This window comes from Plecotus auritus (genome assembly GCF_963455305.1).
Source record: "Plecotus auritus genome assembly, chromosome: 7".
Lineage (NCBI taxonomy): Eukaryota > Metazoa > Chordata > Mammalia > Chiroptera > Vespertilionidae > Plecotus > Plecotus auritus.
This window is the reverse complement of record NC_137774.1, coordinates 24501316-24516844: the sequence shown is the minus strand read 5'-3', so window position 1 is coordinate 24516844 and position 15529 is coordinate 24501316. Positions and strand designations below refer to the sequence as shown.

General features: G+C 38.8%; 1 protein-coding gene across 8 annotated transcripts in view; it reads left to right on the top strand.

The window, feature by feature from the left end:
* Nucleotides 1-15529, top strand: part of ACACA (acetyl-CoA carboxylase alpha) — a 249999-nt gene that overhangs the window by 80921 nt on the left and 153549 nt on the right. For all 8 annotated transcript variants that reach the window (XM_080677837.1, XM_080677835.1, XM_080677836.1 and 5 more), the window contains 5 exons: nucleotides 1830-1940; nucleotides 4010-4219; nucleotides 9747-9917; nucleotides 10976-11137; nucleotides 11489-11652. In XM_080677837.1, coding sequence (XP_080533963.1) covers nucleotides 1830-1940; nucleotides 4010-4219; nucleotides 9747-9917; nucleotides 10976-11137; nucleotides 11489-11652 — 818 coding nt within the window. The remainder of the gene's footprint in view (nucleotides 1-1829; nucleotides 1941-4009; nucleotides 4220-9746; nucleotides 9918-10975; nucleotides 11138-11488; nucleotides 11653-15529) is intronic.

Here is a 15529-nt window from a genome sequence, read left to right as displayed (position 1 = left end):
GGTTGTCAAATCATTTAGTGTGTATGTGGGTGAGGAGGGGCAACAAATGATACACTTTGTCCCTGCTTGAGTTCAGAACCAAGAAGCCAGACAGATAGAGATCAACATGTCAGCTTTATTAGGAATAGAGAGATGTTGGTGAAAGTGGCTTAAGTATGTAGCAACAATCAGATTTGTAATTTGAATGTCAGTTAAACAGGCTCACTCCCTAGTTACTTGTGGTACCACAGACTTCCCTCTACAACAACATAGCTTTTACCATTCAGCTTGTTGTATGACTCAGAGCTGACAAAGAGCATATGTTCTGAGCAGTGGGCTAATCCCAAAGGGGAAAGAGGCTGAGCGTACTCAGTTCCTCTTTCCAAACCTACCAATCACATAATTTACTCTTTTTCCCTTGGGGAGGAGTGAGGGAGTGAACCAAGAGAGGCTGAAAGTGTTACTCTATGATTATTGTCCATCCATGTAGAAACATGAATTCAAGCAAAAGGAGATTCTTCAACATAATCTTTCTTTCCTCTATAGTTTTCTCCAGTTTGTTCCCCTTTCATTTTTTAACTAGTTGGAAATGTCAGGTATGCCTCTAGGTAGATGAAGAAAGAAGCTATTTTAGAAAAACACACTACTATGTTTGACTTATATGTTATAAACTCAAGAAGAATACTGAATGCTCAGCTAATTTTACTGTATTGTTTACATTTTAAATTAAGCATCCTGTAATGTCCTTAATAAGAATTAATATTTATAATTGAATTGCAAATGTTATATTCTGTTTGCTGTAATTTGTAAGAGTGGAAGCTTAGCTATTTTGCTTATGAATTAAAATTTTGTTGTTGTTGTTGATAATTATAAATACAAAATTATCTGGTAGAAAATTTGAAAAGCCAGATAAAAGATGATAAAACCACCCCTATTTTCTTCCAGCCATTTTTTATTCATAGTTTCATAATGATAATCTTTATTAATAAATTTTCATAATTATTGATAATTATAAAATTAAGTCTTGCTGTATATATTTTAATATGCTTGTTTTTTCCTTACTTAATATTGTATATAAGCGTTTTCCTCATGGCATTAAGATTCTTATAGCATATTTTAAATGCATGACCTGTGCCTAGAGCATTTATTTTTTAAAGGTCTACCTTCTTACATACTGACATTATGTGGGCTATCCTACCTTTTATCTCTTTTTTGTATTTGTGGTTGTCTCTTTAATCACTTATAACCTTATAACTCAGTGATTGAGTTCATCATGCTAACTGTTTATAAAAATAGAAGTGAATAAAGTTAAGTGAATTTTAGAAAAGATGAGATTATGAGAGAAAGATTTTCATGCTTAATCTAGTGACACAGATTAAAATTTGAAGTGGTGTTTTTTTCTGGTGACACATTGTTTAGATATTGCTATACTAAACTTAAAAGATTGGAATGTCTTGATAAAGGAATGACTTGTTTATTTTGAACTTTTGGTTAACTTTTCCCCCAGTTTACTTTTTGCCTTAGCTGATTGAAGTTCCTCTCTTACATCAATGTTTCTCCCTCTCCCTCTTTCTCTAAAATTTAATAAAATCCTCAGGTGAGGATTAAAAAATATGTGGGCATATGAATGTGTATGCAATCATACTTAAACATAAAGGCAATTTCTCTTGGTTCAACCAAGAGAATTACAAATATTGTCCTATTCTTTTACTTAATAGTATATCTTCAAGATCTTTCTCTTTTACTACATATAGGCCTATCAAATAATAGCATTCTTAAAGGGAGACTATGCCAATTTCTTTTTCCCTACTAATACCATTCTTATACCATTTTTCTCTTTCTTTTGAAAGGCAGCAGAGGAAGTTGGGTATCCAGTAATGATCAAGGCCTCAGAAGGAGGAGGAGGAAAGGGAATCAGAAAGGTCAATAATGCAGATGACTTCCCTAACCTCTTCAGACAGGTAGAGTACAAGTTGTTTTTGTTTGAATTAACATGTATATCAGTGATATGTGATTTAACTCATGCTAGAATTTGTAAGTCCAAAAAATAGAGTTATTTTCTATTATATAAACGTCCTCAGTTTTTTCAGATAGCTCTTCCCTGTATGGTGGCTCATAGAACTTTCTGTGAAAAGGAAGAGTCCATGCCTTTCTATATTTTTGTGTTCCTCTTCTTCTGGTGTTACAACGTATATGGTGTGGTTAACTCCTGATCGGGATGCTCTTGGCTTGGTCAGGCCCAGACTCTCTGATTGACTTTACTTTAATTCAAAGTGACTGTGGGTTCCTGAGTTTCTACCCTGCTAGCCCAGCAGTCTACATCCTAGCCTGTGCTGCATGGCCACTGTACCAGGGCACAGGAATCTTATGGCAGGCTCATGTTCTGTGAGAACTGAGAATGGCTCAGAAAAGCTAACCTAGGGTCTCTTTCTGACTACCCATCTGATTAGCTAATTTGATGTGGCAAAACTACAGGTTGGTTGTGAAAGCCAGATGTGTTCTTTTTTTAGAATCCTAGAGAATTGGGAGATAGGAGTCTCTTTTTCCCTTTCCTCAGAGTTACCCTCACATAATTGACTCACTCTTTTTCTCCTATTAATACCCAGAAAAAAGTGTCAGGAAAAGGCAAATTGGGACACATTCTGGCCTTTCCACTCTGCTAGCTCCCCACTTTTTCTTATTTTTCTCTGGCCACCTTTTATTTGCCCTCCTTTTTTTTTTTTTAAAATGTCATTCAGTAGCAAATTTATTGCTTTCTTATCATGGGCGAAAGAGAAAAAGTTTATGAACTGGGGCTCCCATGATTTGATATACTCAATAAAGAAGGTGATAAAGATATTATTTTGCTACATTACCTTATTTTGAATGTCAAAATTTGAATATTACTTGTCTTTTTCTTTACATGCCTTCTATAATAATTCCAATTTCATAGATATTTCAGTGCCTTATGGAGTCTAAAGAAAAGGCCTTTCGCTCTTAGCAAAATAAAAAGCATGTTAATTAAAAATATATTTTTTATTTTTATTTTTTATTGTTGATAGTATTATAAGATACTAAGCACAGATTCAGAAAACACTATGAGACCTGTATAACAAATACAGAGAAAACTACATTTAAGCTTATCTGAGCAAATCTGCCACTTCATTCCAATAAAAAGAGAGAATGAAAAAGAAAATCTTAAAGCATCTGGAAAAAAAGATTAGTTTCAAAGGAGTAACAATACGATTGATACCTGACATCTCAGTAGAAACAATAGAAGCCAGAAAATACTGGGATGTCTTTAAAATATTGAAAGAAAATAATTGCCAGTACAGAATTCTGTATCCAGTGACAATATGCTTCAAAATTGCAGATGAAAGGTCTTTGACTATAACAATACTGTATATTCTGTAATGTGAACCAAGAGAGCATCTAGTCTGGAGGAAGTTGTACGTTTAGCTGTTTGGAATTGATGATAGTACTTTCCCTTTTGTGGAATTTGTGTGTGTGTGTGTGTGTGTGTGTGTGTGTATGTGTGTGTGTTTTCAAAATATTTTGTTCTTTACCCTTGTAATACACTGGGTGTTCATATGTTTTCATATTTATCAATTAATACCCTATATAATAAAAGGCTAATATGTAAATTGTCCCCTCGGGCGGGATTTCGACTCACAGGGAGTTTGACCAGGGGCCAGGCTGGCCTGTGGCCCCTCCTCCTGGCCGGCCCTGACCCCAATTGGGCCCTCCCACCCCAATAGGGGGGTGAGGCCGGCCAGCCAACCTCCTGCATTCCCTCCCCACCCCCTCACCCCCTGGGCCGCCAGACCCCACCTGTGCACAAATTTGTGCACCGGGCCTCTGGTTGATCATATAATTAAGAATGTAGTCTCTTGAAAAGATGAGGACATGAACTTTAGTTTATTCATTTTTGTATTCCTACTGATTAACGTGGTCCCTGACACTTCTAGGCATCTGCCTGTTGAAACTAAAGCAATTTATCAGGATAGAAAAAATGCTTACCAGTAAAAAATTGTTTTCTTTTCTAATACAGGTTCAAGCTGAAGTCCCCGGATCTCCTATATTTGTGATGAGACTAGCCAAACAATCTCGTCATCTGGAGGTGCAGATCTTAGCAGATCAGTATGGCAATGCTATCTCTTTGTTTGGTCGTGATTGCTCTGTACAGCGTAGGCATCAGAAGATTATTGAAGAAGCACCTGCTGCTATTGCTACTCCAGCAGTATTCGAACATATGGAACAGGTATTAATGTGAAAAAGTCTAATTTGTGTTTTCTCACACAGAACTATACTCATTCAATTCAATATCTATCTGAGAATAGTAGAATTTCTTGCATGGATTCTGGATAATTGATAAGTTAATATTTTTATCCAGTGGAAATAATTCTTCTGTCTCCCTCTAGGAAAGCTGCTAATGAAACTTCAAGCTCTAAATTAGTTAACCCTTTTGAAAAAAAAAATCAGTGTACTATTTTGAGTAGGAATAAAGAAATGTTTTGGGATTTTTTAATCTTATAATTTGATTTTTTTAACAAGCTCTTGATAAGCAGATAGTTCATTTTTTAGACTGATTATTGTTGAGTCCTAGGACAAATTTATTCAAATTCACTTTTTCTTTAAAGGTCCTCTAAGTATCTTTATATATTCTATATTTTTGTATAGAAAAGAATCTCTCAGCATCTTGCAGGGTCCCTTGGAAATAGTTATAGTTTAGGGGTCTAATTTCTGGAACTGTAACTCAGTCTTCATCTTTTTTTTTTTTTTTTTTTTTTTAAGTAAGTCTTTATTGTTCAGATAATTACAGTTGTTCTTCTTTTTCCTCTCCATAGCTCCCCTCCACCCAGTTCCCACCCCACCCCATGCCCTTACCCCGCCCCCCCCATTGTCCTCATCTATAGGTGTTTGATTTTTGTCCAGTCTCTTCCTGCACCCCCAACACCCCTTTCCTCTGAGAATTGTCAGTCCACTCCCTTTCTATGCCCCTGATTCTATTATATTCACCAGTTTATTCTGTTCATCATATTTTTTATTCACTCGATTTTTAGATTCACTTGTTGATAGATATGTATTTGTTGTCACTTTGTTGTTCATAATTTTTATCTTCCTCTTCTTAAAGAATACCCTTCAGCATTTCATATAATACTGGTTTGGTGGTGATGAACTCCTTTAGCTTTTCTTATCTGTGAAGCTCTTTATCTGACCTTCAATTCTAAATAATAGCTTTGCTGGGTAGAGTAATCTTGGTTGTAGTTCTTGCTATTCATCACTTTGAATATTTCTTGCCACTCCCTTCTGGCCTGCATAGTTTCTGTTGAGAAATCAGCTGACAGTCGTATGGGTACTCCCTTGTAGGTAACTTAACTGTTTTTCTCTTGCTGCTTTTAAGATTCTCTCTTTGTCTTTTGCTCTTGGCATTTTAGTTATGATGTATCTTGGTGTGGTCCTCTTTGGATTCCTCTTGTTTGGGGTTCTCTGTGCTTCCTGGACTTGTAGGTCTATTTCTTTCACCAGATAGGGGAAGTTTTCTGTCATTATTTCTTCCAATAGGTTTTCAATATCTTGGTCTCTCTCTTCTTCTGGCACCCCCATAATTTGGGTGTTGGTATGCTTGAAGTTGTCCCAGAGGCTCCTTACACTATCTTTATATTTTTGGATTCTTTTTTCTTTTTTGTTTTTCCGGTTGGGTGTTTTTTGCTTCTTTGTATTTCAAATCTTTGACTTGATTCTTGGGATCCTCTAGTCTGCTGTTGGATCTCTGTATACTATTTTTTATTTCAGTCAGTGTATGCTTAATTCCTAGTTGGTCCTTTTTCATATCCTCGAGGGTCTCACTAAATTTATCGACCTTTTCTAGAAAATTCTTGAAAAACCTTATAACCGTGGTTTTGAAATCTATATCCAGTTGTTTGCTTTCCTCCATTTCTTTCATTTGTGACCTGTTTCTTTGTCTTCGCATTTTGGCTGCTTCCCTGTGTTGATAGAGTGGCTTTGTACACTAGGTGTCCTATAGGGCCCAGTGGCTCAGCCTCCCCAGTCACCGGAGGTGGATGTTCTTGGTGTACCCCTTTGTGGGCTGTGTGCACAGTCTTGTAGTTAAGCCTTGATTGCTGGTGGTATCAGTGGGAGGAATTGACCTCCAGACCAGTTGGCTGTGAGGACCAGTTGTGTCTACAATGGGAGAACTACTGTGCTGGAAACACCCTTATGGGGCAGGACTTGCTTTAATGGGGCTTTGGTGCTCACTGAGTATGCCCCCGAGTGTGTCTCATGGATCTGAAGAGTTGTAATCTGGTGTGGTCTCACTTTGGCCACTGGGTGACTGGTTCTTGGATCTCCAAGGAGGTGCAAAGTCAACCGCTGCCTGAGGCCACTCAGCAGGAGCTACAAAGAGATCTGCAGATTACTCCTCTTAATTTGGGGTTTAGAGGTGCCCAGATGAGGCACAACTGTGAAGCAATGCAGGCTGCTGATGAGCCTTAGGCTTTCTTTTGGAAGCTCTGGGGTTCTTTGACCCAGCTGCACTTTGTTAGGTTAGGTTGCAAAAGGCCAGGCCATTCATATGCAAACACCTCTGCGCACAGCTTGGGTGGGGTTGTAAATTGGGTGGGGCGTGGTCTCAGGGAGTCATGGGGCGGTGCAAACAGCAATGGTTGCCCATTGGCCCTGCCCCGGATAGGTCCCTGGGTCTCTGTGTCCCGTGGCCCCATGCAGGAACAATGAACGCTGCGACCACCTCTGAGAGAAAGCCGTCCTCGTGTTCCGGCCTGAGGCCAGACAGTCCAGTTTCTCCCTGTATGAGTCTGGGTCCCCAGAGTCTCGCCCGGTACTGGAATTCAGAGCAGTCGGGAGTTTATATTTCCCTCCCGATTGAAAAAGACCACAGTGTACCCGGTTGCCAGCCTGTTTCTGCGCGCGCCTCCATATCTTCTGCACCTCTGCACCTCCTACCAGTCTAGATGCACTTTTCTCTTTCCTTCTTATTATAGAACTTCCACTCAGCCAGCCTTCCTGTGGTTCTGGATGATACCCGTTTTTTCTTTTAGTTGTAGTTTTGATGTGGTTGTGCGAGACAGCAAGTTCAGGTGTTTACCTGTGCTGCCATCTTGGTTCCTCTATCTCAAGTCTTCATCTTATCGGAGATATATTTTTATCTTTTTTCTCCTGAATTCCAAACAAGCTAAATATGTGAAAGTTTATCCTGACGTGTGTGTGTGTGTGTGTGTGTGTGTATGTATGAATGCATGCACATGTTAAGACATTATTTAACTGGTGTAAGAGGATCTCAAAATACTGTGGTTTAAACACGGTATAAGTTCTATTTCTCTGTCATCTTAGTTCTAGATGAGCTGGTGCCAGAGACCTAGGTTTATTGCTCTTCCATTCACTAGGAGAGGGATCAGCAAACTACAGTTCGCAAGACAAATCCAACCTGCCACCTGCTTTTGCAAGGAAAATTTTATTGGAATACACCCATACTAATTTATTTATGTATTATCTATGGTTGCTTTATCACTGCAGTGACAGAGTTGAGTAGTTGTGACAGAGACTATATGGCCCACAAAGCTGAAAATAATTGTTATCTGACCTTTTCCCAAAAAAGTTTGCCCACTTTTGTTCTAGGGTGTTATCATCTTCATGATAAAGCTAGCTCACAAGAGTATGTCCAACATTGTAGCCTGGGGAGTAGGGAAGAAGACAGCGGAGGGCAAGCATATAAAGATATGATCTAGAAGTCCCACCAGTTACTTTTGCTCACATTCCATTGGACAAATTCAGTTGTACAATCACACATAGCTGTAAGGGATGTTAGGAATTGTAGTCATCAACTGGGTGGCCATATTCCTAGTTGCAATTTAGGAGAGATTTTATTACTTAAATGGATGAGGGAGAAAATTACTGGATTAGCAGTTAATAATCTGTGCCTGAGTCTGATCCTCTGGCTACCCATTATCCTTTCATGCCCTTTTTCTCATTTTTAGAACATACTTAGCCTTTTCCCCAAAGAAGACAGCTCAAAGTCCAATATCTCTGAAACTCTCCATTAAATGTACAAGTGGCTTTTCGCTATGTACCCAATATACAGTGGTGGAATAGAAACAGGATAAACTCCCATTTGGAAAAAAGAGGAATGAAAAATATATAGTAATCATTGGTCCATAGCAGTTATCAGATCCTTCTAGGCAGGAATTTTGATGAATTCCTGCCATGTAGTGGAGTAATAATACCTCATTAGCTCTCTGGATGCCCCTGGTTCTGGTCTCAAAGCAAATCCCTTGCCTGTCCTTCCTTAAGGCACCTGGCTTTGTTCTCTAGAATGTTATTCCTTGTGTTGTTTTCTCTGCGACTGGGCTTTGGAAACTGTACTTTCTTTGGCAGAGCTTTCACAGCTCACTTCCTGCTGGGGCAGGATTGGGGCCACAAAGATTATTCCAGTTATCACAGGTTCTTGAAGCCCAGGTTTGTGGTTTGTTTAAAATTACAATTCCTTTAAAACTTAGTATATTTCTGGACTATTCTCTTCCAGTCAGCTTCAGGTAGGACTAACCCCACCCCAAGATTTTTAGATATAGTAACTTTTTCTCTTTTATTTGATCTTTGACACTGGCGCTTTACGGTGAAAATCTAATTTTCTGGTTTGGGGATACAAAAGTAGTTGAATTTTTCACATTCTGACTTTCTATTTTTCTTAGGGTTTAGTTGGGGTGTTGTCCACCTCGGAAGTTATTGTAGGACACCACTTACCAAATGTTTTGTTATGCCTAACAAGGAGGCCACCAGCTTTCAGTCTGAAATATTGCTCTAGCTACCCATTACCCTATGTGTTGTTGCTAAGCCAACAACACATTTTAATATTTTTAAATAGCAGGATTCTACCTGAACGTAATCATTTCTGTAGTAATTAAGGTGCAGGTTAAGCTGTTGTAATAAAGAGATCCAAAAAATGCAACTCAGATAAGATAGAAGTTTATTTTTTTCTTCCCATCATAAGTTGAGATGAGCTCTGCAAGGATGGCGGGAAGTTCTTTTCCACGAGGCCATCTTAGAATTCCGGTTCCTTCTGTTTTGTTTTGCTATTCTTAGTATATTCTCATCCGTGTGGTTGAAACTAGCTTGTACTGTCATGAAGTGGAACAGCCAGAATAGAGAACAAGCACTTCCTTTTTAAAACATGATTCAGGAATTAGGTATATCACTCACCAATGCTGACATTACTTTGGTCAAAACTTAGTCACTAAGTGTAAGAGAGGTTGAGAAACCTAGTCTCTAGATGGGCAACCATGTTTTAGGAAGAATGTTAGGAATACTAGAAACCAGGGCACAGTGAAAAATCTGCCACACTGTTTTTTTTTCCTGCGTGTACCTATAGGGTTGAGGTTGCCTGTGATCCCAAATGATGAAAAACACTTTTCCTTGAACTCTGAATTGAGTTTGTCATTCATGTCCATGATTTTCTGTGATAACCAGAGGGTGAAATTCACTCTAATGCAGCGGTTGTTAACCGGTGGTTTGCAGAACACTTGTGGTCCTTGAGGTCCAAAAGGTTGGCGACCACTGGTTTAAGGAAACCTTTGGAGCAGCGGTCGCCAACCGGTGGTCCATGGACCACTGGTGGTCCGTGAGGTCCAAAAGGTTGGTGACCACTGCTCTAATGTATATAAAAGCCTTTGATGGCTCTTATAAACACTAGATATTTGAGTCAGGGAGAGGCTATATAGATAAGCAGCTGGACAAGGTGAAATACTCATGTTTTCCCATCTTTCTTCTTTGAGTGTGCGGTGAAACTTGCCAAAATGGTTGGCTATGTGAGTGCGGGGACTGTGGAATACCTCTACAGCCAGGATGGCAGCTTCTACTTTCTGGAACTAAACCCTCGGCTACAGGTGGAGCACCCTTGTACAGAGATGGTGGCTGATGTGAATCTCCCTGCAGCACAACTCCAGGTGAATCACCCCGATCGAGGCTCCAAGAGTTGCCTAGAAAATGTCAGATGCCTGAAAAACTGGTTTAGCCTGTGTCTGATAAGAGAAGAGTGCCTCCTATCCGAGTCTCATCTAATGTTCATGCTATATGGGTTGTGATGTGTGGATTGGTTTTCCTTATGTGGTACAAATCTAGGAATATTATCATACTTTATTTATTTTTTTTTAGATATGTGCCGGTGAGGAGAGGAGGGGGGAAAGTAATGGCACGAGTGTGCTCCCTGGAGGTAGAGCACCTTATATTTTTAGCCAGACACATCTGGTAAAAATTGTCATTTTAGAAGGAAACTTAAAAAAAAAATGCTTTACTTAATTGTTTTAATTATAGAAAACTTTACAACTTTGTAATTGGCCTCTACTCCTTTTACTAGTGTTCTCTATTGAAGCAGTTCCACATCAGAGTGGTGGTCGGGGGTTTTCTGGGCAACAGTGTGGCAGCACCCATTTGTTTTTATAATGTTTAAAGTGCTAGCTGTCAGTATTATTTTATCTGTTCATCCCAGAAAACAAATGTTATGGGAAGCAGTAATAGCTAATGATGAAGTTTGATAGTATTTGTATCTAACATATTCTTTGCCCATATTGGAAACCCCTTCTGAGTTCCCATTAAGGACTAAATATTTACTTATTTATTTCTTACAATGGTTTCTGGGGATAATTATGAGATGAACTTTTTAGCTGTCTAAATTTCTTGGATAGCCACTGATATTGACACTTCATTTGGATATTTTTATTCTGATCCATTGATGGAGAAATGATAATAGAGAGAAACTCATGTCTATTACATTAGGAACTTGGGGACTTTTTTAGTAGCAATGGAAAGTATTTAACATTGTGTAGTGACATATTTTTAGTAACTTAGAGTTTCTTCTTTGTTGATTTTAGAACACAGGTTATAAAAATAGAATGTTTTAGGTGGTGGCTACTAAAATGAAAAATCTTACAAGTAATCTATAGCCTCCACATTTTAAGGAAAGTAACTGTGAAAAATGAGTGCTATGTGTTTTATTATCTTTCAGATTGCCATGGGGATCCCTCTGTACAGAATCAAGGATATTCGTATGATGTATGGGGTATCTCCCTGGGGTGATGCTCCCATTGATTTTGAAAATTCTGCTCATGTTCCTTGCCCAAGAGGCCATGTTATTGCTGCTCGGATCACTAGTGAAAATCCAGACGAGGTAACCCATCACTTAAAAGGTTTACACTTTTCCCCCTATGAACTTTAATATGAAGATGGTACCTGAAGGCTATGCTTCTGAAATATTTGGGACTTCCTTTGGAGGGGGGAATTTATAGAGGTTTAATCAGAGCAGACAAAGAAGTGATCACTGCTCCACTGGTCATTTCATCCTACTATAGTCACTATAGAGTCTTCAGTAGCATTGGATGTTGGCTCTCAAGCCTTTATGATTTTTGTGCATCATTTCTGCTTTTATATGCAATTACCACAGAGCCTAAACAGTAAATATATAAATGTCCTCTTCCTGGGAAATATAACATGGTCTCTCACATTCTTCATTCTCTAACAGGGTTTTAAGCCCAGCTCAGGAACAGTTCAGGAACTGAATTTCCGCAGCAATAAGAATGTATGGGGTTATTTCAGTGTTGCTGCTGCAGGGGGACTTCATGAATTTGCTGATTCTCAGTTTGGTCACTGCTTTTCCTGGGGAGAAAACAGAGAGGAAGCAATTTCGTGAGTACAGTAGCATTTGATTGCATTTTAAAAATAAATCTGTGCTAATCTTCAGTGAAGGTGTGGGTATAGGCAGGGAACCATTTATCTGCTATAAAAGTACTAATATGGACAACCTTTTTAAGAAGAATATTTTCAATTATACTGGTATTCATGTGTGTTAAAATATGCAGTGTTTGGCAGATGTTTTTCAGTTTGTTGTTCAAGACTTTTTAAGTATTTTTGCTTTTAAATATATATATTTTAGTTCAGTTTAGTTATTTTATTTTAGTTATGTTTTTATTGAATTTAGAGAAAGAGGAAGGGAGAGGGAGAGATAGAAACATCCATGAGAGAGAAACATCATCAATCAGCTGCCTCCTACATGCTCCATACTGGGGATCGAGCCCGCAACCCCGGCAATTACCCAGACTGGGAATCAAACCCGTGACCTCTTGGTCAACCACTGAGCACGCCAGCTGGGCTCAAATATTTTTGATAAATTTATAAAGTTGATTGCTTTAAACATATGATTTTCCCATATTGCTGTAGGGAGGTAGATTCTTGACCAAGAATTTGGCATTCTGTAAATCATAGAAAGACCTGTTATTAGTCATCAAACTAAAGCTGTAGCTGTAAATGTCCCATAGTCATTTAAAATAATAAAGTTAAACTGCTTGTTACATGCAAAGAACATAAGGGAACTGTCCCCATTGCTTATAGAAGAGACCTCATTCTGCTATGAAATATACTAGTACACACAGCTTATCCAAATGTAACTGATATATCGTAAGGATTATTGGTTAATATTATATTAGACATAAACATTAATATTAAATTAGTAGCAATTTTGCTTGCCTAAAAATAGGCCTTGCCGAAACCGGCTTGGCTCAGTGGATAGAGCGTCGGCCTGTGGACTGAAAGGTCCCGGGTTCGATTCCGGTCAAGGGCACGTACCTTGGTTGCGGGCACATCCCCAGTAGGAGGTGTGCAGGAGGCAGCTGATCGATGTTTCTCTCTCATCGATGTTTCCAACTCTCTATCCCTCTCCCTTCCTCTCTGTAAAATATCAATAAAATATATTTTTTAAAAAAAATAGGCCTTTAGGAGATAATTTTGACAGTTTAGATATTTTAGAATATTTATCTAAAATTGAACTATTTTTTGTCTATTTCCTTATATCAAGCATTTAATACCATTCCTTTGATCTTTGGACTGTATACATAGACTAGTAGTCAATAAGTATTAATAATGTTGGTTTTTAATAGTGTTTTTGGAAGTAGGAAGTCTCAATTTTTCTCTATTTTGTCCTCTATGATTTTCCCCATTTATTCAAAACTATAAGTAGAGAGGGAGTGAAAGCTTGGGTGGAAGGGTCAAAGGGGGAGAAAATGAGCGACATCTGTAATAGTGCCAACAATAAAGACTTGCAGCCCTGGTTGCTGTGGCCAGTGGATAGTGTGTCATTGACCCACACACCTAAGGGTCACGTGTTCGATTCCCGGTCAAGGGCACATACCTGGGTTGCAGCTTTGATTTTGGCCCCAGTCGGGCACATGTGGGAGGCATCCAATTGATGTGTCTCTCTCACATCAATGGTTCTCTCTCTCTCTCTCTCTCTCTCTCTCTCTCTCTCTCTCTCTCTCTCTCTCTCTCTCTCTCTTCCCTCCTTCTCTTCCACTCTCTAAAATTCAATATCCTCTGGTGAGGATTAACAGTAAAAATAAATAAATAAAATGGCTTCCTGAACGGTTGGGGGAAAGTAAAACTTTAAGTAGAGTTTTTCCAAATTAAATCAATGCTACCAGAAAAAATAGTTGGTATAAAGTTGCCCCTCCCCCCCACCACCCTTTTTATTAGTCATCTCTTGTTTTACCAAAGTGAAAAAGGTTTATGTTAGAGTTTGCAAATTGTAATTCAGTCAAACACATGGTGGCCTTCCAAATAGTCACAGCCACACATGTGTTTGATTGGCTTGCAGGGTGCTAATGTATTAAAAAATGCCAATATTTAAAAATTGGTAGATTAAATATATCGATTTCTGCCTTCTCTTTAAAAATGGGATGGTAATGACAACATTGCTTTTATGTTCCACTTGGCAAAAGTTAACTAAACCTCTGGGTGGCTGCTTCTTTTAGAGGAAACATGAATTCTCTAGTGCACACAGTCTGCCTACTCATTTATATTCTCAGAATAAACGAGACATCCCTCTGTTGGTATTTAGGTTTATAGTCCTGTTTAGACAGACTGCTAAGTATTTTCTGCAGGACATGTCTTATCACTTGGTCCAGAAGCCTTGCTCTTTATTTCCTGACTTGCTCTGTATCCTATATAATAAAAGCCTAATATGCAAATCGACTGAATGGCTGAACTACTGGTGGAATGACTGGTTGCCATGATGCACACTGACCACCAGGGGGCAGATGCTCAATGCAGGAGTTGCCCCCAGCCCTCAGGCCCCAGGCTGGCCAAGGTGGGTGCCAGCGGGGGGCCTCCGATCACCCTGCCAGTAGCCCCACAGATCGGCCCTGGTTGCCGGCCAGGCCTAGGGACCCTACTCATGCACCAATTTCATGCATCAGGCCTCTAGTATTTCTCTAACTAGGTGTAAGTTAACTAGGTTAACTTTTAGCATACTAAAAATATGGTCTTTACAATAAGCTTGCTTCTTGACTTCATGCCAAAAGTTCATCCCTCAGCTCAGAGTTTGTTTCTTTCTTATTTATATCTTTTCTTACTCATAACATTCATAATATTCTTGTTCTCTAGAATAGCCCCAACCTATATTTCCAGCATTATTTCCCATACATCGTAATCTAAATACCATGAGAACAGGACCATGTCTGTTTGTTGCTGCTGTATCCTCTGAACATAGTAAGTGTTCAGTAAATGTTTATTAAATGGATGGATTTGCCACTAGTTCCTGTCCTCATACCCTTTGCTTCAATCATAATGTTCTCTGATCACAACCCATATTTTCTTCCTTCCTTCCCTTTGTTCTTGATATTCTGTCTATTTATTCATTCACTCCATTCAAAAAAATATATTTGCTGAATATATGGCAATACAACAAGGACCAAAATAGGGTCTCTGCTTTCATGGAGCTTGAGAATCCAGAGGGTGAGAGGCAAATAAACAGTTAAACACAATCTAATAAGTTGCTATCTTATGATAATGGGATTGCATAATGGTGGTACAGGAACATATAGCTAAGTCAGCTAACTCAGTCTAGAGAGGGTCAGGGAAGGTTTCTCAGAAGGAAATGGCATCTGGACTAATATATAAGAAGTATATAGGAATAAGCTAGGCCAAAAGAGGACATAGAGAGGAAGGCCGAGATGGGAAACTAAATAATGTTCTAGGCTGGACCACATGGAATAACATTCCTATCACAGTCATATTCCCAGGTATACTTTCATTCCACGTCAGATTCCACATTCTTCATGAAATCATAGGAAGGTGGATATTGTCCTTTCTTAGAACTTCTCCAGCACTTGGATTATATCTCTCTACTTATGATATTCTGCCATATATTTTGAAAGCAATTACTGTATCTATATTCTCTCCCTTATGAGTCTAGTATGTGCCTTGGGTCTGTGAGGTGCATAATAAGTTGAAGTAAAGACCTGTTCTGTGCAGGGCAGACACTGGGCAAAAATAAATAGGGAAAAAAACCCAGGGTATTTGAAATTCTGTTAAGATTAGATCATTTGACACTTGATTGGGAAGTAATAAAAGTAATGAGTGGTCATTTCACAAACATCTAAAAGGCAGCTTTAAAAAACACACCACTGTCACATGAAGTGTTAGGCTGATACCTGACTATATCTGGCCAGTTGCTCATTGTATGGAAATGTTTAAGGTATGAGAATGTGTCAAAATTCATTGAACAGTATAC